Below are 26,302 nucleotides of genomic sequence, written 5' to 3' on the forward strand. Positions count from 1 at the left end.
AAAATGTCAGAACCGTAATGCAGCAGTTCAAGGTCCAGTCCAGATTCCTGAGGAGCTTGTGGAGGTCGACCTTCAGAAAAGTCGCTTGATCGTCTTTCACATTGTCCTGCAGTCGAGCTTTGCACCTCTGTCAGGTTGATTCTATGGGAAAACGTCCACAGGAGGGGTCTGAGCGTAGATCACACTCACGAGCCATGACACGGCAGAAGATCGTTCATTTTCTACATGCATTTGAGACACTGAGCTGCGATTTCAGCGACGTTTGAACTCACATTTTTTTTCCTAGTTTCATGCAAATTGAATATGACGCTCTAAAGAAGCAACAGATCCTAACGATTGTCTCGAATGATTCCTCGGGCCGATCCTATAGCACGTGTGGTCCGACGTTTCTTCAGTTCCACGCTCACATCTTTAGTTCCTGAAGAAAGTCTTATAACAGTGGTTTCATCTTCTCCTGTCGTATACGTCCTCTCGTTAAACATGTATAGAGATGTTACAGAAAAATAAAGCTTGTGAAGGAAGTAGCAGAGATCGTTGGTGCCTCTCGTGAGTGTACGTAGCTAGTACGGTTAACTCGCTTTGCTAATCTGATCTGAGAACGAAGCCGAGAACGAATTTTCACACTGATTAGCGTGTTATTTAATTGGTGTTTAAATTTCAAAGCTATTTATAGCTACTCCTGGACAGGCCACACCCACAAGCGACAAACTACAACTGACGCACGCAAGAGACTCGTCACTTTCTAGTGTAAACGTAGGATTACCGCTAAGAAGAAAACTCAGTAACGTAATAATATCGTAGCTAAGAATAAATCTACAATGCACAATCCAGCTCGGTTATTAACAATTGTATATACCGTGTTTATATCAGTATATACACTATTTTATATTTTATTATCAGCTCCACTTTCCACAGACGCAGTCATAGAAAGTATAATTACTGTCCAGTCCATCTGTTGCACTGCACAAAGTATTGGCACCCCCAGTGGATCAGCTACAACAGTGTTGAGATTTTAAACACTCTGTTAAACATGTACGCTGGATTTGACTAAAGTTTGGGACTTGAAGTTTCTGACTTCAGAATAGGAAACACCAAAGAAAACTCGCCCCTCAACTCCGAATTCCTACTTTGGGAATTCAGGATGGTCTCCTCAACTCCGTGTTCAGCAAGTGAGATCATATCAACATGGCCGCTCACAGCATCCGCAGTAAACGCAGCAGCACTTCTTTCCTTTAAATGAGTTACACTGTGTATACGTGTTTCTGATTGGCTGTTGGAGGAGTGATTTGATTGTTTAACTGTTGTCGAACTCAGCTCCAACTCATAACACTGAATTTCCGACCAGATTTCCCACTTTGTAGCTCGAATGCAAGTCAAAAATGATGCAGTTCCGACTTCCCATTTCATATAATCTACAGCATATGGCATACCAGCATTAATATCAGCATTAATACTGCTGTACCTGATCCTCTCGTACCTTAACACACACACACACACACACACACACACACACACATACAGTATTATTACTATTATATAGTTTATGGTACTGACACATCATTACACCTGTAAAAAGAAAAGACTACGGCATGCAGGATGGGTCAAACTCAGTTTAATGTATAAAAATTAGACACTGACAAGACAATAAAGGACAAAAGACAACAATTACAAACCACAGACCTTTAGATTATTACAATTATACAACACACATTCAGTCATATACACACTCTGTGACGTCTGATTCAAGCACACACACACACTCCGACTCTGGCTCTTTGATCATTTATAAACTTGTGCTGCTTAATAAACCATAAAACCCACAGTGTAGACTAAAGTCATTAACACATTATTTATTATTAATACATGACTCTAGACCAATTAAACAAAATTCAACATTAATAATTCATTTCTTTTTAATAATTAACACAGAGATTATTGTACACTTATAATCCTCCTTTGAAATGTTGTACTAATGAGGAATGATGTGGAGAAATTTAATTTATCAATAGTGACTGATGAATGCTTCTCATTCTTCATTAAAGAGATTTTAAGTAGCGATAAATAAATACATAAATACATTTTTAAAAATTCTATGATATGATAATTAGGTTTTCTTGCTATTAATGAGGCAAAAGCACAAAATGTGAAAGTTTTCTTCTCGGCATAAAGTGTTTAGTTTGGTGGAAACCCAATACTGCCCCAGTGTGAAGCATGGTGGTGGTAGTATCATGTTGTGGGAAGATCCTTATTCCAGTTTAAATACTTCTTTAAAGGTAAAACTTTGATCTATAATGTTCAGTTATATACTTTAAAAGTGTATTAAATATAAACTACAGCTTTGAGTTTCTCTAACTAACAATACTGAAGTTTTTTAACATTGAAATCTTTTTTTTTTTTTCTGAGAGTGTAAATTAACCAATTGTGTAAAATACTTTAAACTAATATTAATAAAATAATTATATTTTATTATAATATTTAATAAAATAATTTCCTAAAAAAAAGTGAGTCATGATCCTCTGTGTGTCTGCGGCGTCTATTATTATATTATTAAACATGTTATTAGCATTTATACGCATGTCCATGTGTGTAACATCTGTCTATTTATGTTACTGTTACAACATAAAAAAATATATAAAAATACACAAAATGCATTTAAGATGCGTAAAGTGAACCTCAGTGTTTTCAGAACTCAGCATCGCCCTCTAGTGGCTCAAACAAAGCATCCTGAGCGAAAAAGCATTATTATAAGCATCTGTAAACTCTGTGTGTGTGTGTGTGTGTGTGTGTGTGTGTGTGTGATAAAGCCACTGCATAAATAAACCAATCATCTTTTTTGTGTTTTGTTGTTATCTTTAAGCTCACACAGAGGAGACGATGGACTGTGATTATTTTAATCCCGATGTTTCAGGGCAAGCTGCAGAGAAAAAGAGCACAGTGTAAGACATTACAATAATAATATAACTAATAAATATTTATACAACTATACAGTCAGGTCCAGAAGTATTTGGACAGTGACAGAGTTTTTGTGATTTTGCGTTTATACACCACCACAATGAATTTGAAATAAAACAATCATGATGTGATCGAAGTGTAGACTTTCAGCTTTATTTTAAGAGTTTCCACAAAAATATGGCATTTAACATTTAGGAATTACAGCCATTTTCAACAAAGTACCTCCATTTTCAGGGGCTCAAAGGTATTTGGACAATTGACTGACAAGAAGTTAATTGACCAGGTGCGGTCCGTTCCCTCGTTACTTCAAGACAAATGAAGCAGATAAAAGGTCTGGAGTTGATATCAGGTATTGAGTTGGCATTTGGCAGCTGTTCGACTGGAGCTACCAATATGAAGTCCAAGGAGATCTCAATGCAAGTGAAGGAGGCCATCATTAGGCTGAAGGTGGCTGCAGTGAAGGTCTGGCAAAGCATCTCCAGGGAGGAAACTCAGAATTTGAGTTTTGAGAACATGAGCTCCAGACTTCAGGCAGTCACTGACTGCAAAGGATTTTCATCCATGTATTAAAATTATGGTTCTATTTACAATTATGTCACTTTGTCCAAATACCTCTGAGCCCCTGAAAATGGAGGTACTTTGCTGAAAATGGCTGTAATTCCTAAACGGTAAATGCCATATTTTTGAGGAACCTCTTAAAATAAAGCTGAAAGTCTACACTTCCATCACATCCTGATTGTTTTATTTCAAATTCATTGTGGTGGTGTATAAACGCAAAATCACAGAAACTCCGTCACTGTCCAAATACTTCCGGACCTGACTGTAAATGCAGTTATTCCTTTAATAATGAATATTTTAATAAGAATTTAATGCATGAGTAAACATGTTGATTCTGCTATTGACTGCAATACAGAATTTTAAATTTAGTTCTATTCAATCTACAATTATTCAGTCATTTCTATCAAATGCACCTCATTTAGTGTGATGATTAATAATCTCTTGTTATTTAGTGTTAAAAGTAATATTTAAAAAACAATTGTGAATAATAATATTCTTCACTAGCTAGCTATAATACCAACCTCTAGTTTTTACTAAATGAGTTCCCCAAGTTTCTTCTTTTTATTTTAGTAAATTTGACAGTTGTTTCTAATTTTTTACCAACAAATTGCTTTATTGTTTAACTCAGACTAAATCTTAGATTTTTATCTTTTAAGTTTGATTTATAATTTATAATGATTTATAATTTATAATGATTTTGTGATTGTACAGTGCTTCTTTTAGGTGTGATAAACTTCTTTCTTTTTCTATTTTTTTCTTTTTATAAACTTCTAAGCTTCAAATCAGTAAATCATTTTGAAAAATATATATATATATTAAGCTGTATTTTTCTCTTACTGTTTGTTTAATCCATTTGGAAAATTTCCCCCAAATTGTCACTGAGAGTAAATTAAAATCCTGTAGAGGGCGCTACTGATACAGAGACACAAGGACTAGGGACCTACACTGTTATAGATGCTGTATTGATTTATATAATAATAATAATAATAATAATAATAATAATAATAATACATTAAAAAAGGATGTGGTGTTTTAATTAGCTTTATCTAATTTTCTGTTTAATAGCTTAAATAAAACTGATGACATCATTCAACATTTAATTTTTTTGGTTCATTTAAACGTTATTTATAATCATTAACATTAATATTAAGTTAAATTTTCCTCAGTGAGGTTTCAGTTCTTCGTGTCTTTATCCTGTGATGTCGATATAAACACTATAAACACTACACACTGATTTATGTCACTGTGCTTTTTACCTTTTGTACATTTTCACTGAGCTGTTTAACATCGCCGCGCTCACTGAACACCTGACTCGCCCTCCGACTCACTGCTCCCATGATGCTCTGCGCTGGGGGGGAGGAGCTAGCCGTGCCCACTTTCACAGGAGGAGCTAAAATGAAAGTGACACAATAACTAAATATTTATATCTCACAAATCAGAATGCTCTTTTCAGTAACCTGAGCATTAAAATCACTGCGTACAGCACAAATCTACAGCAGAATTCATATATAATACTTCATTAGTGTTTAAATATTGTATGAAGTGCTCGTGTAGTAGGTTATAAATGTGTTTTTTTTTTTTAGACACACTCTGTAATGATCAGAGAAGAAGAGTGTTCTGTAAATGTTGCTGGTTTGGTGTGAACTAAACGCAGGAGATTTTAGTAATCTGAATGTGGAGCTTAAAAAATCCACTGCGTAACCCGACTCTGAATACCAGCAACTTTCCCTGCACAAATATTAGACTTTAGTCACCTGTAAACACTTTTAAATGAGTTTCTCCTGAGTTTCCTCTGTTACTGTTGCTGTAATTATTTGTCTTTAACAGGGTTTTAGCTTGACAGTATCCCTAAACCCTGATCTGTTTGTACTAGAACGAGGAGACGCTTTAACAGCGATAATAAAGCACTTCTGGAAGTCATTCTGGATAAGAAATATCTTTTAAACATCATAAATATAAACAATTTCAGATTATAGAATGTCCTGTTAGTTTAAATATAGAGACTGAATGTTAATTCCATTAATAATTTAATCAACACGTGAATTAACACAGTGCTTCTCCTGGCACCTCTCCCATCCATTACACTCCAGTGTGAAGCCCAGTGCCAGCACACACACACACACACACACACACACACACACACACACACACACACACACGCACACAGAGTCTGACTTTGTGTCCCTGCTCGCCCTCGCTCGTAAACAAAAGATCCTCTGAACTTTTGTAATGAAGCCTAACAAAGAACCTCAAACACACATTCACACACACTCACACACACACACACACACACACACACACTCACACACACACACAGACACACACTCCGACCCATCACTGTCAAACAGAGATGAAAAGCAGGAACACAGGAAACAGTAATGATGTAGAGACACTCCGGCTCCGTCCTAAACACCAGGATGTCTTAGTTAGAAGGTTCTGGAATGTTATCATTTTACGGTTCTGTCCTAAACTCTAAAACTCACCGGATCTGTTCGAACAGCGTTCTTAGCGATGTTTTAACTGATAGTGTTTAGTAGAAGAGTTCACACGGAGAATATAAACATCAAATAAATAAACTCCATCAGGAACACAGTGTGTGTTCTGGTGTTTGGGACGGAGCCTGAAACAGCTGATGTGTTCGTACGAGCTCTAACTGTAGCGTTCAGGACGGAGCCAGAAATTCGAATAATTTATAGATGATAGATGATGGTAGAAAAGATGATGATAACAGATGACAGTATTAAGGCTATGTCCCAACTGTTTCATTATTATTATTATTATTATTACCTTTCTGACTGTGACTTGGTTCTTGAGCAGAGGTCATGGAGTTCCTCATTCTGTGCAGGAAGATCTTACAGCGGTAGATGACGATGTTTAGTGAGCAGGCATCTGGAACAGTAAACACACACACACACACACACACACAGTGTCAGGTGCTAATACATCCATCACTGCTAGTCAGCAGAAATTCTCTCTGTGAGCTCATGGTAACAACACTTCTTTTACTGATAATGGGCTGTATTCAGACTCGGCGACTTAAAAATACATACAGGGAAAGTTGCTGGTATTCAGAGTCGGGTTACGCAGTCTATTTTCTGAGCTCCACATTCATGGCTCTGATGTTGCCATATTTTTATTGAGTAGAAAAGTAAAAATCTGGGATAGAAAATACGGACCGTGCATGGAAATCATGTTTTTTTTCTTTGCTGTCATATTAGTGACATAAAAACAAGAGAGAATTTGAAAATATAAAATAAAAGTACTAATATGACGATATCACCGTATATTATATATAATATATTATTGCATGAATAGAGTTATTTGTAATTCTCACATTAATCACTGGCTTAATTTAACAAAATGGCTTCCACACTCATTATTCAGCAGCTCGTAGAATAGCACTTGATCCAGCGCATCCTGTTCTTTTACATTTTCGTACTCTGACAGTTACTCCTGAGCACAAAACCATGAGACACTAAATCAAGGTCATGAATTCGTGATGTTTGTGTGAGATGTAGGAGATTTTATTACACTTTTAATTTTTGATTAGTTGAATTAATAAAATAAAGTCAGTGTTTGTGTTAATTCGATGCTGTAAAGAAAACGTGCTCACAGTGTGAAGGATAATCTGACCTAGCACTCATCTGCTACGCTTACAGAGAAACTTTAACTTCATTCATCATTTTATCCATAACATATTCCCTCCTCCGGATAAGCCATGTCTCTGATGAAGACGCGTCTCCTCCGATGTTTGGGGCAAAAACTGTTCATGGACTTTGAGGGACGATATTATTTATTAAACAATGAATACTGTCATATTTATGTATTTAATAGTGGTCTCGAATGACATTCCATAGTCTCTTTGAGTATATTTACAGCCAGAACATCAAACTCTCTGTTTTGGACAAAAGCATGATGTTATTATTAGCATTACAATGCAGTTAGTCTTCATTAATTTAGCTTTAATAATTTAGTGGGGTTTTTTTACCTCCCAGTAATTTGGACTGGCAGTTAACGAATTCAGTGGGACGTGGTGCATCACGACTTTTCTTCTTCTTTTTCTCCAGGACGGTTGTTTGTTCAGTGGAGGTGGAGACAGGGGTGGAGGAAGTGGAGGTGGGGGCAGAGGTGGAGGTCGGGGTGGAAGTGGAGGTGGGTTTCTGACCCACAGGGGGCGCTTTGACACTCGGCTCAGTCTGACTCTCCCAGTAATGTTGGCAGAGATGATAGAGGATCTGAATGAACATGCATTTCTCCGCTGATGATGTGGCGACCCACTGGTCAGTTCCGTGATCAAACACCAGGTCAAACTCTGGACTGTCCTGAATAATAATAATAATAATAATATGTTTAAGATTATTGTACTCATTACAAGCTCATTATTAAATCCCATTTTAATCAATTTATATGTGGATATAAAAACAAACAAAACACTTCATTAAAATAAATGTTTAACCTTGTCGGGGTCAATGCCGTCGACGCGACGTAGCTGATCCAAACTCCAGTGTGAGCGTTTCTCAAATTGTTGAGAAAATTCAAACTGCTTCACTTTGGTGATAAAAACTTGAGTCGGCTTTTTATTCGTCACTAGAAAAGAATTTCGGTAACGCAGTTATCAGAACATTCTAGCACTTTAACACGTCACGCTCTTAGGCATCGCAACAATGTTCACATTAACATAAATATCCCTCTCATTTGCATCATTTGTCATCGTTTATGTTAGCGTAAAGTTATGATGTCATTCACATTATGATGACGTTCATGTCCGTTATTTTGGCTTAATGTTAGAATGACACTGAGGTTTACGTTAGTTATTGTGCATGAGATTAGTTTTGACGTTAGTCATTAGTGTGATGTTAGTGTGATTATCTGAATAATGTACCTGACAGACAGAGGAAGGTGACGTAATCCTTCTTACGCCCCGCCGGAATGAAGGTCAGTCTTCTTCTCCTCCTCTTCCTCACTTCAATCACTGTTAATAACTTCTCGTGGTGTGGAGTGAAGATCTCTCTGCTAATCGCTGACTGGATCGTCATCATCAGAACCTGCAGCTGGAGAATTCAATAAAAACAAGACTCACACTGATATCATACTACCAACACACCCTAGTGTCTTTCTCAGGGTTTTAGTGAAGGACTGGAAAATGATTCATTCATTCATTTTCCTTTCGATTTTCCTGGTGTGTGTCGCAGTGGCAACAGGCTGAGAAGGTCACTCCAGACTTCTCTTTCCTCAGCCACAGATTCCAACTCCTCCGTATGAATCCTCAGACATTCCCAAGCTATAAGAGATATAATCTGGTCCTGGTTTTAACACGTCCTGAGCCTCTGTCCAGTGGGACGTCCTGTACGCGTGTGTGATACAGCTGTACCAGAAGCTGACCAGGGTGTGTCCTTGTAAACTGCCCAAACCACCTCAACTGGCTCCTCTTGATTCTGAGGAGCATCGACTCTACTCAGAGGTTCTCCCAGATTATTCAGCTCCTCACTCTAGCACAGAAAGTAAACCCAGAAACCCCATGGATGAACCTCATTTCCACCTCCTGTACTTCCAACCTTATTCTTTCAGTCATTACCCTCAGCACATGAGCACTGGTGAGGACAGGGATGTAGACTGACCAATAAATCTGCAAACTGAGCTTCTGCTTTGGTTCTTCAAATACTGCTGCTGCTGACCTGATCTGATCTCAAACAATTAATCTCAAATAATATTCAGAGTTTTTCTTTTCATGAGACTCAAATTTGTTACAGTTTTTTGTGATTTTATCATCCTGGGACTGGTGAGTATCCTTACACCCAGCTGAAGACTATCTTCTGTGAGTAGGAGAGAAACCGCCCTGATGGAGAAGTTAGATACCAGAGCTCGTACTGTCTGTGGATATATCTACTCCAGACCTTTCTGTCTCACACACGAACTCAGACTCTTCTCCACCAATTACGTGACATTCTGCATTCTTAAAGCCAGTTCCCACTTAGTTCACCTAAGACTGTTCCTCACATTCCTGCTGCATCGCACCTGACCTCCACCCTTCATCTCCTAAGTGGTGAGTCCACAGCTTGGCTCTAACGTGGCCTGGTCACTAGATTCTCACCTGCAGATGCCACTGACTCCCACGGTGGGTCGGGGAAAAGATATTTTTGCACCTTTCATGCAGATGTTTAGGATCGCTCTTTGTCTTTCTCTTTTTCCCCTCAGATCTGTTCACCAAGGGTGGAATTAAAAAATAATATAAAATGGCATTAAACTCCCAGTGAGAAAGAAAAGTAATATAAAGACAATTGAACAAGAGAGAGAAAAAAAATTGAAATTAATTTTAAAAAACTAAGGTGAAATACATAAAATAAAAATAGGCAGTAGTAAATATGATTATTAAAAGAAACAAAAACATAAAAATGTAATGAAAGTGCAATACTGTCTGTGAATGCAGTGCAGTAGAAGCGTTGCTGTTTCTCCTGCACTCTGTTCCAACAATTACGAGAAACTCTACTGTTTTAGAGAATCGTTTAAACGAATCGACTCACTGAATCTTCACGATCACAGCATTTATAGGTCGATTTGTAGACAAACATCTAAATATAATAAGATTTTTACCATTTAGTCTTATTTTATCTTCACTATTATTTGTTTCTGGCATCATTATTATTATCATTATTATTATTAGTATTATTATTATTATTATTATTACAAAGAATTTACCGTTTGCTTTTGTTTTGTAGTTTTATTATTATATAATGTATAATAATTTCTTATCCTCTGTGTGTGTGTGTGTGTGTGTGTGTGTGTCAGGCTCTGTCTATCATCAGAATTTAAACAAACTCAGCTTCACACTACACAATTTACTCACACTGCTTTTATAATTATCACCGTTTTATTTTTTCTTTAAATTAAATTAGAATTAAATGTATTAAATATTTTTATTCCTGCTTTTACAAGTATCTGTAATTTTTTGTTTATTATTTCAGTTTTTCTAGTTTGTCATGTTGTGTTGGTTAAATATAGGAAAGATGCTACAGTAACAAAATGCAATATTATTATTATTATTACTATTATTATTATTATTATTATTATTATTATTATTATTATTATTATTATCACTCACCTGCTGGTTGTTTGTGCTCCTCAGCTTCTGTTCTCACACAGACGATTTGCTTTAGTTTATTTGCTTCGAATAAAACTCAGCCATCTCTCTCTCTGTGTGTGTGTGTGTGTGTGTGTGTGTGCGTGTGTGTGTGTGTGTGTGTGTGTGTGTGTCTGTCACTGCCGCTCTGTGCATGCGCATTTCGCTCTGATCATGTGATTGGTCAGAGTGTGCTGATTCATTTTCTATAACAGCAGCTGTAATGTAAATGCAGCTATAAACCTATATTATAAAAATGTTTTGTGTAATTTTTTAGTGTAAAATTTAACATAAGCAATTATTAACATTTCTGAAAAATTCTTCCATTATAACCTTCTAAATATAAATAAGAATGAACGCGTAACCTGAAATTTCATGAATGTATCTAGAAACTGAGATTTTTAGTTCTGAATATAGAAAAAAACCTGTTGTGTGGTTCATAAAGTTTATAAAGGAAATTGATGTGTATATTATAAGAACACATGAATTGACATATATATACACGATATGGCCAAAAGTATGTGCACCCCTGACCATCACACCCATATGTGCTTGTTGAACGTCTCATTCCAGATTTATTCCCGTGTGTTTGCTGTTATAATGAGCTCCACTCTTCTGGGAAGCTTTCCACTAGATGTTGGAGCGTGGCTGTGGGGATTTGTGTTCATTCAGCTACAAGAGCATTAGTGAGGTCAGGCGCTGATGTTGGGATGTCGAGGAGGTCTGGGGTGCAGTCGGTGTTCCAGTTCATCCCAAAGGTGTTCAGTGGGGTTGAGGTCAGGGCTCTGTGCAGGACACTCGAGTTCTTCCACTCCAACCTTCACACACCATGTCTTCATGGAGCTCGCTTTGTGCACAGGGGCATTGTCATGCTGGAACAGGTTTGAGTCTCTTAGTTCCAGTGAAGGGAAACTGTAAAGCTACAGCACACAGAGACGTTCTATACAACTGTGTGGTAACAGTTTGGAGAACAAACGCATATAAGTGTGATGGTCAGGGTGCACATACTTTTGGCCATATAGTGTATATCAGGAAACATGCTTTTCAGAGATATGTGACATGACTGTAAAGTGGGCAGAGCTTAAAGCATATTTCAAAGCTGATGATTCAGTGATCACGAGTGGACAAAAACATAGAAATAAATTTATTTCTGTTGAGGTTTTTTTTTGTTAATTGTATTACTACAGTTTTAAAGAAGAGGTATAATATATGCAATTTATCAAAAAATCTGAAAAATGATTGAAGTGAAATTTCTAACTATAATGTCTGGTCTTAAACAGAGACTCCTCTGAAATAAAGATGGAGGAGGACAAGGCAAAGATTTTCTCACCCATAATGCTGAAACAAAAATAGTTTATTGTTAAATTGAAGTTAATATAAATCAAACTAGCCATGTTTCTATCTCGCTAACCTTAGCTAGTCAGTATCCTTGTGTTTTTGTAATATGAATTTAAGATAAATTTGTCACAGTCTAAACGGGGCACATTTTCGCTTGTTTTATTGCATTTTTGCTACAAATTTAATCATGAGCACGTTTTTAGATGCACAAAACATACAGAACATTTAAAGTATATGAAACACAAAAGTGTAAAATAACACTGAGATGAGTTAATGTGATAGCAAGCAGAGGAGAAATGAGTGTGTGAGAACACACACACACACACACACACACAGAGTATAATGTGTATAAAGATGTACAGATTATTAACTGTTTAAAAAAAAAAACACTGCACCACAAACAAAATACAACAAACTGAACGTTTTTTTTCAGTAGTGATGTACTGAGTGCTGAACATATCAGTGACTTCCTTCAACAAACTTCAGCATCAATCTGTTTACTTACAGAAATTCTAATTAAACGTAGAAATCTGATAAGGCTTTCTGTGTGCAAGAAAAAAAACATACTAACAAATAATTATTGAAACACGTCATTAGCTGAAATCAGTGTCAAGTCTTTTTAATGTGTGTGTGTGTGTGTTATATTTCAGGTTTTTGGGGGTGTGGTCACCCCAGTGATGTCATCTTTAGTGTAGGTGGTCATGTGAGTGATTTCAGCCAATGAACAGTGTCTATGACATCAGGACAAACAACAACACTCTTGAAACCAGGTACAGAACATGTATATACGTATATATTTGGCAATTTTTTACATTTTGAACAGTTAACATTCACTACGGTTCCAGTTTTCTTCCCAGCAGAGTTGAATGTAAACATTAAAAGATCAGCTCTGATACAGAAACAAGTTACAGCTCAACAACTCAGATATAAAGCTCTAATTATTTTACGTAAATTTATATTTATTTACATAAATCACAAATAAGTAACATTCATGTAAGAGTGAATTGAATGTGAAGTTTCTCTGAAGGTGAATATGAAATAAACACGAGGGTGAAAATACACATAAACATGCTTTAATATTCCCATTAATACACACTGACCAATCACAGCGCAGCACTGCAGTTAGCCTTAGCCAATGATATTGTGCCTTTACATGCACCACCTACGTTAAACCATCAGCTATCTGGTGCCAGGGGGCGTGTCCTGATCGCTGATGTTCGACAGAAGGTGTTCGTGTGAGCGTGTTGTGTGGAACACTGGGCTTCATCGTCTCGCTCTGTATATGAGTTCATTTATTCGTAACTCGTTCCCAGGAGCATTTACGCAAATCTTTTGTAAAATGGTGTCTTACAAATTAGCTTAAGTTTCTGTACAAGTAGATTCACTAATGTGAGCCTCAATTCATCATCTTCAAATTCGACTAGCGCTTCAATGAGGACAAAAGTAATGGCACTCTATAAAAGCTGAAAGGGTTCGTGTGTGTCTCGGGTAGCGGATGCGCTGCAGTGGCTGAGCTGCATTAGTGGAAGATTTAATACACGTCACGCTCAGGAGGCTCTCTTTCACTGTTTAGTCACCATTTTGCCTTTTTTGAGCTCTCTTTGCCTTTTATGGTGTTTTGTGGGCGTGGCTAAATGGAAATCAGCCTCATCATGAACATGTTTGGAAAAAACAGCTGATTGGTGTTTTTCATCAGCACATTCACACAAGTACGAAGAAATTCATAAACTTTTATAAATCTGGTGGAATGTTTAGTTCCGTTTGGACATGAAAACTTTACACACAACTTTACTGAAAGACTGATCAATAATGTACGTTTTCTAGCTTTAATTCACACTGTGATAAAACATTAGCCACATGTTAATGTGTGTGTGTGTGTGTGTGTGTGTGTGTATGAGAGTGTAGGTTTAAAGCTGAATTCTATATGAAACACAGTTGACGTTTGTTTATGGTTGAAACACGGCCAGTGGGAGCAGCTATTCATCTTAACTACAAGACCGCGATAATATTGTAGACTGGGATAAAATGTTAAACCGACGTGCAGATTTGTTTATTCATCATCACTCGCTAGATTGTTAGCTTAGCTACAACACAGCTCCGATTGTAAACAGTGTTGTAGCAGCTTGTGCACTAGCTAAAAGGATGACTTATCCTAGCTGGTGAGTTTAGCAAACTGTAGCTGAACGTAAGAAGGGGAATGTAACATCGACACATGCCTTGTGTGTGTGTGTGTGTGTGTGTGTGTGTGTGTGTGTGTGTGTGTGTGTGTGTTATGACTCAGCAGTGTCTTCCCCTTCTCCATGCGTCGTTTCCTCTCCGTACATGAACGTCAGCAGAAACAGAGCCACGTCGTACGAGCACCAATAGCCTGTGTGTGATGTCACCGCTGACCAATAGCGGCTCTCCACCAGCCCCTCCCTCAGCTCAAAGTCAATACGCCGATCCAGCTCCACTACACACACACACACACACACACACAAACAAATACTGGTTAATAAATAATATATATATAGTTTAAAATCATTATTATATAGTTATTATATATATAGTTATTATTTAATTACATTTATAATAATTTAATGAGATCTACTACACTGCGTGTAATATATTATATATACTTCATAATATTTAACATTTGAATTGAAATAAAATAAGAAAAAAATATAAATTTATATATAATTTAATAAAAAAAATATCAAATAAAATATAATAAAATTATGAAATAAATTATTAATCATTCACCAAGTTATAATTTGATTGTAAATCAAAAATATCTGAAGCTAAATTAAATAAATATTCATGACAACATATGAATAATCATTTTTAATGTCATATCGTAGTTTGAATGTAATTTATTGTTAAATTATGAAATTTAATTTCTTTAAGACTTTGTGTTTAATACAATTCAAACTGATATATAAACCTGAATTATTGTTAATTTACATGTGATATATAACAATTAATTTTATAATAATTCAATAATTTAAATTAAATTAATATGAATATTAATCTCCTAAATTTTGAGCTAAGAAAAATAAATATCCACCTGCTTATAAAGTCAACAGGCTCAGAATTTAAAAACAGGTATTGAATTATATTAAAATCACTTTTTAAAAGTGTAACTGATGTTAAAAAATAAGAACATAACAATAAATTATTTATAATATTAATAAGGGATGTTAATTTTGTGTAACACAGAGAGATACATTAATATAAATATCAATAAATATATTTATTCATTTCTTACCCGATCATCAGATCAGTCAGTAAAGTAAATGCCCTGTAATACAGCTGTATGAATATTCATGTCCGTAATTTGCATATTCATGTCAACGTACAGAGTGTAGAGTTGTCCATGACGGTGGACGTGGACTGGGACATGCCATTCTCTCTCTCCGTCTTCTCCTCCATCTTGTCCTCTGTTTCCGTGACTCCACCCTCCTCCCCGATAGCCCCACCCTCTGTCTCATATGGCCCCACCTCCGAGTTGATTGGCTCCTCTTCGGCTCCGCCCACTTGTCCACTCGATCGGGAGAAACGGGAAAACAGGATTCCACCAATACCTTTACCGATGCTCGCCGCTCCTGACACACACACACACACACACACACATGAATGTAAATAATGTCACATGACTGATAACATGATAATAAGAATTATAATTTATTGGTAATTATAATTTATAATTATCTATAATATATACCCATGATGCTAGCCCTCCCCAGGTTGGTGATGGACTCTCCCATTCTGCGCTGCTGCGGGGGGGATGTACAGGGACTCGGTGTGTTTTCGCCCTCTGATTGAGACACACACTCCTTCAGAGGGGTCAGAAACACCGGCCGCATGTCATCATATGGGGTGGGGCTGCTGGTGTTGTACCTGTCACACACACACACACACACACACATTTTTGTAACATTAACAATCAACCCAGAGCCTGAGCTATTAAAGCTGCAGATATACTCCAATGTCACTACGTGTGTGTTCGTACTCAGCTGCTACGCAAGCAGCACTGTGTCGTCTGGGTATCTTATGTGTATCTGGAAGAATAAAATCTATCTCCACTAGGGGGCAGGGTTGAGCTGAAACAGCCCTGACCAGCACTGCAACATCCTCCTTGGCTACTTCACCTGATTTTGCTTGTCAGCTGTGAACATGGTGATGTTGGAGCTGACCATCTTATTGTTTATCGTGAAAAGACGACGTTAAATCAATCTTGATGTGAAAAAGGAGAGAGTGTTTCCGTTGGTCTGGTGCCAACATGACATCACATGATACAACAGCACCTGTGTGTGTGTGTGTGTGTTTGTGTGTGTGTGTGTGTGTGTGTGTATAAATGGCCTTAAGTGTAAATTTGCAGAGGGAAATGATATTCACATAAATAAGGTTTTTCTGTGTGTTAACGGTCCCTGAATCCTGGAAGAATGAAACTGAAACCAAAACTATAACACTGATTAAAGGTTACAAGACAAACCAAAAAAATAATTTAAAATAAAATATCCATGTGAAATTACAGTGTAGAGTTTGGATATGAGTGTGTTTATAACCTAAATGTGAATAAAAATAATTTACAGGCTCTTTAAATGCTGTTGATGTGTGAACATGCTGCGATTATCTGAAATAAATCTATTGCTGTAATTATGTCATAATTTCTAGAACATTTCTCATTTAATTTATTTTATTTCCAAGACATTTAGTTGAACTTTACTAAAATTAATGGTTTCATTTTGTCTTCAAATGTCAGAAACACACTTTAAGACACACGTTTAATACCTGCCCTTCAGTTGTATTAATCTCCTGTTGTGATTTTCAGGTTTTAGGGAATAAATTAATCTATTTGCATTGACTCCACCCACTGTTTTACATATTTAGCTAGGAACATCCCCCACCACCACCAAATTACACACTTAAATAATCAGTTTACACGTTTTTGTTATTTTGTTTGCACATAACAAGAGATTTTGTCTGATTTATGCAACATGTTTAGGATGCAGTAACAGTGTGTTTGTTGTGTCAGAATTACGGTAATTTTCAGCGATTTTCTCGTGTCATGTTCACGCCTTTGTCGATCTTGTGTGAAACTTGACAGTGTGTCTGGTGTCATTACCAGTGAATCTGCACAGGAGCGACGTTACTGTAGTGTTTCAGGATCAGAGGCTCCAGTCTGTACGCCTGCAACACAACAACAATCCACAATAAATCAGATAAATCGATAACCGCATGCAGCGATCGCTGGGATCCAAGCACTGTTCAGAAATGGACACTAAAGTGCAGTGTATGTCTGTTTAGTTTTCTTAACAGATTACACACGATAATATTAACACATGAACTAAATTTCCTGATTCTGATTTTTCACAAAAAAATGTATTTGGTATTTGAAAGTGACAGCCATGTTTGTTGATTGTTTAATGTTTGTGTATTTTTTTGTTGATTGTTTGATGTTATTTTTTAAGAAAAAGTGGAATCTCTGGTTCAGAAATAGATGGTACTTCAGAACATATTTTATTCATTACACAGTAAATTAAACGCAAATAAAATTAATAAACAGCAGGTGCTTATAAACATGCTGGTGTTTTTCCACAGAACAGAAACTTTTCAATGGGATTTTCTCCCTATTTACTTTAAAGTGCTACAAAATGAAATATAGCTCAGTTCAGGAAAGTCTATAGTTTTTTTTTTTTTACATATATATAATAGAAAATGTTAAGATTCTGTTATTATTATTATTATCACGATATCGGTATCATATCGTCTTATCGTCCAGCTCTACTTGGCTCGTGTACTTTAACTGGGGTAGAGGAGAAAATGAATGTTTTTTTTTTTTAATTTTCTTAAACTTTTTCTTTAAAACTTCGATGAAATTAGAAAAAACACACAACACAAATAATCTAAACTACGTCAGTTGATTGATGGAATTAATAACGTTATAATGCAGTGCAGTTAATACAGCATTACAGGATTAAACTAGATAATTAATGTGGAAAAGTTTTTGCCTGAAAACATTAGGCATTATTTATAAAGGGAATTTATTTATTATTTATTTATAATGGGAATTATTTATAATCGCACTATCGGGTGACACCCAGATGAGTCTGGTTCCTCTCAAGGTTCTTCCTCATATCATCTCAGGGAGTTTTTCCTCTCCACCATCACCTCTGACTCGCTCATTAGGGATAAATTTATACATTTAAAATTTATATCCTGAATTTATATATTTCTCTGAAGCTGTTTTGTGACAATGTCCATTGTTAAAAGTGCTACACAAATAAAATTGAACTGAACTGAACAGACGCATAAACCTGAAATAAAACAGATTCAGTAATAAAACAGATGTCACTGGGAAATGGTACAGTCCCCTTTAACCACATTTATGTTATGAATGCAGTCATTTTTAAAGTAGGTAATTTCATGAACCATGATACACCATAAAGCCAAAAGTTTGTGGACACCTGACCATAAATTCCAGATTTATTCCCCATGTGTTTGCTGTTATAATGAGCTCCACTCTTCTGGGAAGCTTTCCACTAGACTTTGGAGCGTGGCTGTGGGGATTTGTGTTCATTCAGCTACAAGAGCATTAGTGAGGTCAGGCGCTGATGTTGGGATGTCGAGGAGGTCTGGGGTTCAGTCGGTGTTCCAGTTCATCCCAAAGGTGTTCAGTGGGGTTGAGGTCAGGGCTCTGTGCAGGACACTCGAGTTCTTCCACTCCAACCTTCACACACCATGTCTTCATGGAGCTCGCTTTGTGCACAGGGGCATTGTCATGCTGGAGCAGATTTGAGTCTCTTAGTTCCAGTGAAGGGAAACTGTAAAGCTACAGCACACAGAGACGTTCTATACAACTGTGTGCTTCAGACTTTGTGGAAACAGTTTGGGGAAGAAGAACATATGGGTGTGATGGTCAGGTGTGCACATACTATTGGTCATGTAGTGTAAAATGGGTGATGGTGGTGATAATGGTGGTGGTGAAGGTTTATTATGGTGTAGTGTTGTTCTCACCACCGGGTCTGTGGGGTGGAAGATGTTGAAGAGTCTGGAACAGATGGAGCGTGGCAGGATGTGGTTCTGAGTCCTGCAGGAACTGGGACGAACCCCACGCAGAGCCAAGAACACGGCCAGCGGAGAACCCATGCAGAAAAAGTTCTCCACCTCACACACACACATACACACACACATTCAAATTAGCATTACATTCGAGCCGCATCCCAAACACTATCTTTATAGCAGCCCAATACTAACAGTGATTATAATTAAGATCTTAAAGAGATATAAAGTAAGATTATTTACTGTCATTGGAAAATCAACAAAATTTCATTTAACCTTTTTACAGCTTTACCTTGAATTTTAATGCTGGAGAATTCCTCGAGGACTTCAGGCTCTGAAACTGATCCTCCAAATCCCTTAACCTGATAATATACATCATCCAGATTAAATAAATAACACTAAAGATATTTTAAACGCTGAAATAATAAAACACTGAGATACAGTACAGTATAATTATCCCTGTTAGTAAGTAACAGTAAACTTACACAAAACTAACAAAAAAGAAAGAAAAATGAATGTGGAAAAAAGAAAATAGAGACAGCAGAATCAATATTAAATAATTCAAAACACATGAAATATAAACTCTGTATAAAACATTAGCACTGATTTATTTACACACTACAGATCGCAAACATTGTAAATGAAGGTGAGGATTTTCTCTTTGGATTGTTTTTGCGCCACATTTCACAGCACTGCACTCTGATTGGTCAGAAGGTGTTGATTAGTTTTCTATTACAGCTGCTATATAGCTGCTATAAGGTAAGTGACAACAGGAACTAACTTGTTTCACTGATGTTAAGCAACATTAAACGCAACTATGAACAAATTGCTGTGGTGTAAGAGAAATAAAACTCTTGGGGACATGCTGTTATAGGAAAGTAATCAGCCTCAGGGCGGTAACAGGAACTGCGCTTCATCACAGTATTTTACTGTAACACACACTGAAAATGGCTCTGTCTCGTTTCCACTCTGACTGTGTATTTACACTGGCACTGAAAAAAAAGACACGCTAGCAATCTAAATCATTAGCTTTCATTTTTAGCTAGCTTAGTCTTTGTGTCTGTGTTTGCCAGTTGCCTAGCAACAGTGTTCTCACGACGTTAACCACACGAACAGCGAACCTCATGCGTGTGAGCTGAAGCTCCTCCAACAGTCTCTGTTCATGGCTGCTGCGCCACAGAGGGTCCGTCTCCACGGCGACCGGCGCTTCCTGATGATGTAAGCGGACGGGGTCCCAGCCAGTGATGATGTCGTAGGTGATGACGCAGCCGAGCGAGTGTGAGACGATAGACACTCGGCCCTTCTCCTCGAACTCGGGGTTACGGGAACAGAACAGCGTGTAGAGACGATTCAGCTCTGAGGTCAGACCTCGCGTTATCTACAGAACACACACACAGAGTGAGTGTGTGTGTGTGTGTGTGTGTGTGTATGTGTGTGTGTGTGTGTGTGATATCTGACCTCGTCCCTGTACAGTGGACTGGTGTAGTACATGATGTCCATAGCGCTGCTGTTCAACATGTCTCTCAGTCCTCGCACTTTATCCGGCGTGATCGTGTCCACTGTGTCTACAACAACAACAACAATAACAATCACAACAACAGCAACAACAACAACAATCACAACAGCAACAATAACAATAACAATCACAACAACAGCAACAATCATAACAACAGCAACAAAAAGAACGATAACAATCATAACAACAACAGCAACAATAACAATCATAACAGCAACAACAACAGCAACAACGATAACAATCACAAGAATGGCAACAACAACAACGATAACAATCACAACAACAACAACAGCAACAGTTACAACAATAACAATCACAACAACAGCAACAACAACAGCAATAATAATCACAACAACAATGATAATAATAGTGGGTTGAAATAAAATGAAATAGTTTCTTCCTGGTATTCTACGCTTCCTGTTTAAGCCCCACCCCTGGCCACGCCCCCCTTGGATAGGGCTGGGTGATATGATGATATAATATCAATATCATGATAAATTACGTTACAAACTCATTTCTGAGATACTGCGGATATTGTGATTTATATAAATTATAATTGTTTGTTTAGAAATTTATTTATACAAGGACTGAACGCAGCCGACTTGATGCTAAATTTAGTCTTTAAATGTATTTTTAAATGTCATTTTTTAAACAAATTACATTATATATTTAAACATAATGCATTTACGGTCTGTGAGCAAACCTTTATATTGTGTGTTGTGGAAATCTCGTCCAGAATCGTGATGATATTTTTGTCATATTGTTTGTTTACTCTTACAGTCGTAACATATCAATAATTATAAAATAACAGCTCTGAGATGTTGTTTCTATGGAAACATCTACACCACTTTAATGGACGCTAAACAAAACTACTCCTCAGTTTGGAAATGATGCGAATATTTTATAGACACGTATAAATCCCAATATTACACTCTGACTTTATCTGGGGAGGCTGAAGATATTTTCTGATCAGGTTTAAAACACATCACACAGTCGAGGTTCTAACTTCAACAAAGACGTGAACGATTTCACGATTCATAATCTCGTAATTGGCGTAATTTCAACATGACGTGAACACATGATTGCTAAAATTCTGAGATTATTTTAGTTTTATTTTTCTCCTTTGTATTGTTTTTATTATAGCACATCTAATAGCATGCTTATAAAAATAAAACCATTCCACTAAACTAAACTTACAAACAGGGAATTTAAAAACCACAAGAAAAACGCTTGTGTAAGGAATGAGAGTAATGATCTCCCAAACCTCCATCCAGAGAGAGTTTCGATCTCCACTCCACAGGCAGGAACTCCACGTGCTCCGTCGTTCTGTCTGAAAAATGTTTCTCCGCCATTTTCCTCGCAGCATCACGCATCCTGAATAATCACACACAAGTTACGATAAAGATATTACATACCAACAGAAAAGTGGGCTCTGAGATTATATTCTTCTGTCACTGAAATACAATTCATTATTAATGTTTAGATATTAGCTGAAGTGATTCACAGTGCTGTGTTTCAGAGTCACGGCATTTTATTATAACTACGAAAGCTTATCGCTAACATCGTACATCATCATACTAACATACTACTACTATACAGCCACACCCCTAATTTACATATTTACATATTCAAGACATGACAGCGTTTTATCTCTTAATCGTAAAGAACCAGGAGTGGGCGGGGATTACATGCTGGTGTTCCTGATGATCCGCCCCTGGTCCATTTTCTGACCAATCCCATGCACCACAAACACAATGTGGGTGGCGGCAGGGGGCGTGTCTTCCAGAGCCGCCTCCTCCACATAACCACGATGGAGACGCGTCCCGCTGCTGGAGGCTAAACACACACACACACACACACACAATTAGAGTTAAAACTAGGAGTTAGGATTAGATTTAATAGGTAGAGTTTAAGATTAAGGATTAGGGGAAAAGAAGAAGAAGAAGGAAGATGAGAAAAAGAAAAAGTTGAAGTAGTAGAAAAAGAAGCCGGAGGATTAAAAGGAGGAGAAGAAGAAGAAGAACAATGAGAAGGAGGAGAATGTTACTGACTGACCCTTGGAGAAGCCGAGTTTCTGTGTGACGGTGCGAGCGATTTTGGATGTTGTGGCGTCGCTGTACAGATAAACTTCATCCACACTGTGCCAATCTACATGGCTGCGACTCAACTTCACACTGTGCACCACTGACACACACACACACACACACCATCAGTAACTATTTATTATTATTATTATTATTATTATTATTGTTGTTGTTGTTGTTGTTGTGCTCTCACCCTCCTTGCTCTCCGGCGCTGTGCTCACTCCCTCTGTTTCGAGGGAATCTTCTAGTCGATGTCCCCTAAATTTTGCTAAATGCTCCAGTTCGATCAGGTCTCCGTCCTCCTCGTCCAGCGGCAGCCACGTCCCGTCTGTAAACCACTGAGCTCTCATCACCGGGATACGCTCCTGCTCTGTAACACACACACACACACACACCTTCAGCTGTGTCACACACACCACTGGAGATTAAAGGAACGCCACGTGTACCTTTTCACACCAGCAACAAACAAGAGTACAGTTTAATACCTTTACTTCTGAGAGTGTTGAAAAAGATTACGTTCATACAACTATGTGTTGCAGCATTCGGCATTATGAGAGTCAGACACGCCCCTGCTGTAAGACACGCCCCTGATATATGACACGCCCCTGCTGTAAGACACGCCCCTGCTGTAAGACACGCCCCTGATATATGACACGCCCCTGCTGTAAGACACGCCCCTGCTGTAAGACACACCCCTGTTGTAAGACACACCCCTGCTGTAAGACACGCCCCTGATATAAGACACGCCCCTGCTGTAAGACACGCCCCTGATATAAGACACGCCCCTGCTGTAAGACTATATACTCGTGGACATCATGGTGCCATTCACTCGCAGCTCTGACTCCTGCAGTAAGTTACAGATCTGAATGGAGAAGAGTTCTCGAGTCTTAGCTAATGTCACACAGTCAACAATAAATCTTAATGAAATGTAGCTTGTATTAGCTGCATTTATATTAGAGTAAGTGCAGAGAATTCCCCCTGAGGGTCTGCTGGAGCAGCAGCACAGGACACGGCTTTACTACAGGAGTGTGTTGGAGTGTGTACACGTGCATGAGACTCGACCGCCATGTCCAAAACTGTCAATCACCTCATTAACCACGCCCTTTTATTCATCACCACATAACTCCTATAAAACACATTTATCATCAGGAAGAATACTGGAGGAGATATCAGGGTTCACTGAACCTGGAAAAGCGACAGAACACTAATCCCCAAAATCATGGTGCAGATGTAACTTACAAGTGGTGATGTGTCGTTTGTGAATGATTCGTTCATTTTGAACGAATCTTTTATATGACTCAGGAATAACGAGTTGTCTCTGAGAGTGATCCGTTCATTTTGTGTTGGTCGTGCATTCGCAACATCCTTTCGTTCATCTGTAAAGTGAAAACCGCATAAGCTCTGTACAGGAAACAGAAATGATTAGTTCACCTCCCGAGACTCTTCTCCGGTCCGAGGCTTTTGTTCATTTGTCACATGGCATGACAGCCGCATATATTCTGCATTGGATACAGAAATTAGCTCATAATTTCCAGTCTTCCTCACAAACACGTGAGTAGTTAGGTGTTATTTTTACACTTACAGTTACGCAGTGAGTTTCTGGGCTCAAATTTTAGCTTTTTTATTTCTTACAATTTATAAATTTGTGAATTTCTGTCAGGATGGTTGTTTTCCACTGAAGCTGGTAATAAAGAGTTAGTTCATGCTTTAAACTTTTCAGAGCTTCAGTCTATGCGTCTGTCACGTGACAAATCGGACGACTCGGACCAGAACACCCAGTTTCTGTTTCTCACTTGTCTTTGGCTGCATTTTCTTTTTTTTTCCTTATTCGGAATATGATCAAACTTTGAGTAAGTAGACGCGTTGGAGGAATTTGGCTACTGAAAATTTTACATTTTAATTTAATTCTGCTCAAATGAACCACATCAACGAAATGACTAAAGATGTGTTCATTTTGCTGAAGGAGATTCAAAGATCCAAGTCAGTAAAATGATCCGATCTTCCCTTCACTGCTTCCAGCGGAAGACTGGCTGCTTGTCCGCTCACTAACATGGGAAGGGGCGGGGTTAAAACTGTACCGCACACAGCCACTAGAGGGCCTCAGAGACATTCTGGCTTCTCTTTTAGCTCCCTGTTATGACGCCCAGCCCTACAGAGGGACGTCCCTGTCATTTCTCCACCGTCCACTAGAGGGCAGTTAAAGATCCCTGATGTTTTTAAAGCTGTGATTAAAGCGATGATGTACTCACGGTTCCAGTAGACCGGATAACACTCCTTCTCCTTCACATCCACCTCGTACAGTCCTCCGCGCACACACACCGCGTCCACACCCGCGTCCTTACACACACACTCACACTCACACACACACTCACACACACACACACTGTCCTCCGGCTCAAACACGCCCTCACGCGCATCCCTGAGCGCGCACAGTGTCCGGTAAGCCAGCTCGATCTTCAGAGAGTCGTGTCCCACAAAGGGCTTCCAGTTCCTCTTGTCCTCTCTGTAGAACCAGCGCACTTCCTGCGCCTCGAGCTCCGTCACCTCTCCGGACCGGCTGCGCGTGCTCGGGCGCTGGCGCGGGCGCGTCCTCGCCGTCGGTTCGTCTCCGTCTCCCGTGTAGTTCGGGTCCAGATAGTCCGGGTCCGAGTAGGCAGCATCCTCAGCGAGGCCTAACAGCATGTCCCTGTGTGTGTCCATCACGTCCCTGTGTGTGTCCATCACGTCCCTGTGTGTGTCCATCACGTCCGCGCGCGCATCACTCACCGCCCAGTCCGAGGCGCAGAAACGACTCCCCGGTGCGCCTGTAAAATCGCTCATGTGTGCAGTTTTACCGACTGGATTCACACACACCTACACACACACACACACACACACACCGCAGCCATGCACCGACTTAATAATCACCGCCGCATCTCACTGCGCTTAAATGAAACCCTTCAGCTGTCTTTACTCTACCTGTTCACCTGCACGCGCCTGTAACTCGGCATGTGTTTCATCCTGCGGCTCTAACACCAACACACTGACTGCACACATCCGCATCCGCATACACAGCGTGTGTGTGTGTGTGTGTGTGTGTGTGTGTTTTCATGCGCGTCTATTCCACACTCCCCGGTAGTAAGAGCGCAGGGTGTAGGGTTTCTCATGTGGGACTGAAGCCACCTGCTGGTGGCTGGTGGAACTGCAGCGACACTCGATGTGAAACGTCCCATTTAAAGAAAACATTACTGGCTATTTATCCTGAAGTGAATATGTTTGTGTTAACAGAAATGAATGTATTTTAATGTGAATATGGCTACATGATAGTTTTGGTTTTGTGTTGCTATGTGTTTTTCTGGCTGGTTTAAATGTTCTTTTATTTTTTTTTATACTTATCGCGCCATTATTTCTTGTACCATTTGTACCATTGTACAAAGACACAACTGACGTGCTGCTGGCAAACACAGTCCCCTGTGTATGGAAACTTTTGGGACACGCTGTATATGTACATTTCTGTGCAAAAGTCTTAGGCACATGCAAAGAAAGGCTATAGAGCAAAGACGCCTTCACAAATAATGAAATCTAACTTTTCTACATAAAAAAAATACTGTTGAGGAAACAGTAAACAGTAACAAACTAAACTAAGTCAGTATTTGGTGTGATGATGCTTTGCTTTAAAACAAAAACAAAAACAAACAGTATCTGAGGTGCAGT

At 38.4% G+C, this 26,302-nt stretch overlaps 2 protein-coding genes across 2 annotated transcripts; both read right to left on the bottom strand.

Annotated features, from left to right (window-relative positions):
- Positions 1 to 1,597: 1,597 nt before the first annotated feature.
- stxbp6l (syntaxin binding protein 6 (amisyn), like) lies at positions 1,598 to 10,755 on the bottom strand. Its single transcript, XM_026911172.3, has 7 exons — positions 10,610 to 10,755; positions 8,393 to 8,561; positions 7,967 to 8,097; positions 7,499 to 7,832; positions 6,298 to 6,399; positions 4,767 to 4,900; positions 1,598 to 2,914 (listed from the first exon to the last, which is right to left on the bottom strand). Exons 2-7 carry the CDS (start codon positions 8,547 to 8,549, stop codon positions 2,891 to 2,893), a joined length of 882 nt encoding a protein of 293 aa, XP_026766973.2. The 5' UTR covers positions 8,550 to 8,561; positions 10,610 to 10,755; the 3' UTR covers positions 1,598 to 2,890.
- A 1,208-nt stretch (positions 10,756 to 11,963) lies between these two features.
- Positions 11,964 to 25,916, bottom strand: ddhd1b (DDHD domain containing 1b). The gene is made up of 13 exons (XM_026911187.3): positions 24,859 to 25,916; positions 22,803 to 22,979; positions 22,581 to 22,709; positions 22,214 to 22,361; positions 21,790 to 21,899; positions 20,468 to 20,574; positions 20,131 to 20,387; positions 19,302 to 19,371; positions 18,965 to 19,114; positions 17,073 to 17,137; positions 15,669 to 15,844; positions 15,304 to 15,549; positions 11,964 to 14,417 (listed from the first exon to the last, which is right to left on the bottom strand). Exons 1-13 carry the CDS (start codon positions 25,427 to 25,429, stop codon positions 14,236 to 14,238), a joined length of 2,388 nt encoding a protein of 795 aa, XP_026766988.3. The 5' UTR covers positions 25,430 to 25,916; the 3' UTR covers positions 11,964 to 14,235.
- Positions 25,917 to 26,302: the final 386 nt, after the last annotated feature.

The sequence above is a fragment of the Pangasianodon hypophthalmus genome, chromosome 19 (assembly GCF_027358585.1).
Source record: "Pangasianodon hypophthalmus isolate fPanHyp1 chromosome 19, fPanHyp1.pri, whole genome shotgun sequence".
NCBI classification, from domain to species: Eukaryota; Metazoa; Chordata; class Actinopteri; order Siluriformes; family Pangasiidae; genus Pangasianodon; species Pangasianodon hypophthalmus.

Excerpts from the sequence above, each read along its gene's own strand:
- stxbp6l (XM_026911172.3), bottom strand. The coding sequence starts at position 8,549 with ATGATGACGATCCAGTCAGCGATTAGCAGAGAGATCTTCACTCCACAC. Across the intron at positions 8,098-8,392 it reads CACCTTCCTCTGTCTGTCAG|TGACGAATAAAAAGCCGACT; the intron begins GTACATTATTCA and ends ATTCTTTTCTAG. Across the intron at positions 4,901-6,297 it reads ACCAAGTCACAGTCAGAAAG|CTCCTCCTGTGAAAGTGGGC; the intron begins GTAATAATAATA and ends CTTTCATTTTAG.
- ddhd1b (XM_026911187.3), bottom strand. The coding sequence starts at position 25,429 with ATGAGCGATTTTACAGGCGCACCGGGGAGTCGTTTCTGCGCCTCGGAC. Across the intron at positions 22,710-22,802 it reads AGCGCCGGAGAGCAAGGAGG|TGGTGCACAGTGTGAAGTTG; the intron begins GTGAGAGCACAA and ends TGTGTGTGTCAG. Across the intron at positions 19,115-19,301 it reads CTCCAGCATTAAAATTCAAG|GTGGAGAACTTTTTCTGCAT; the intron begins GTAAAGCTGTAA and ends TGTGTGTGTGAG.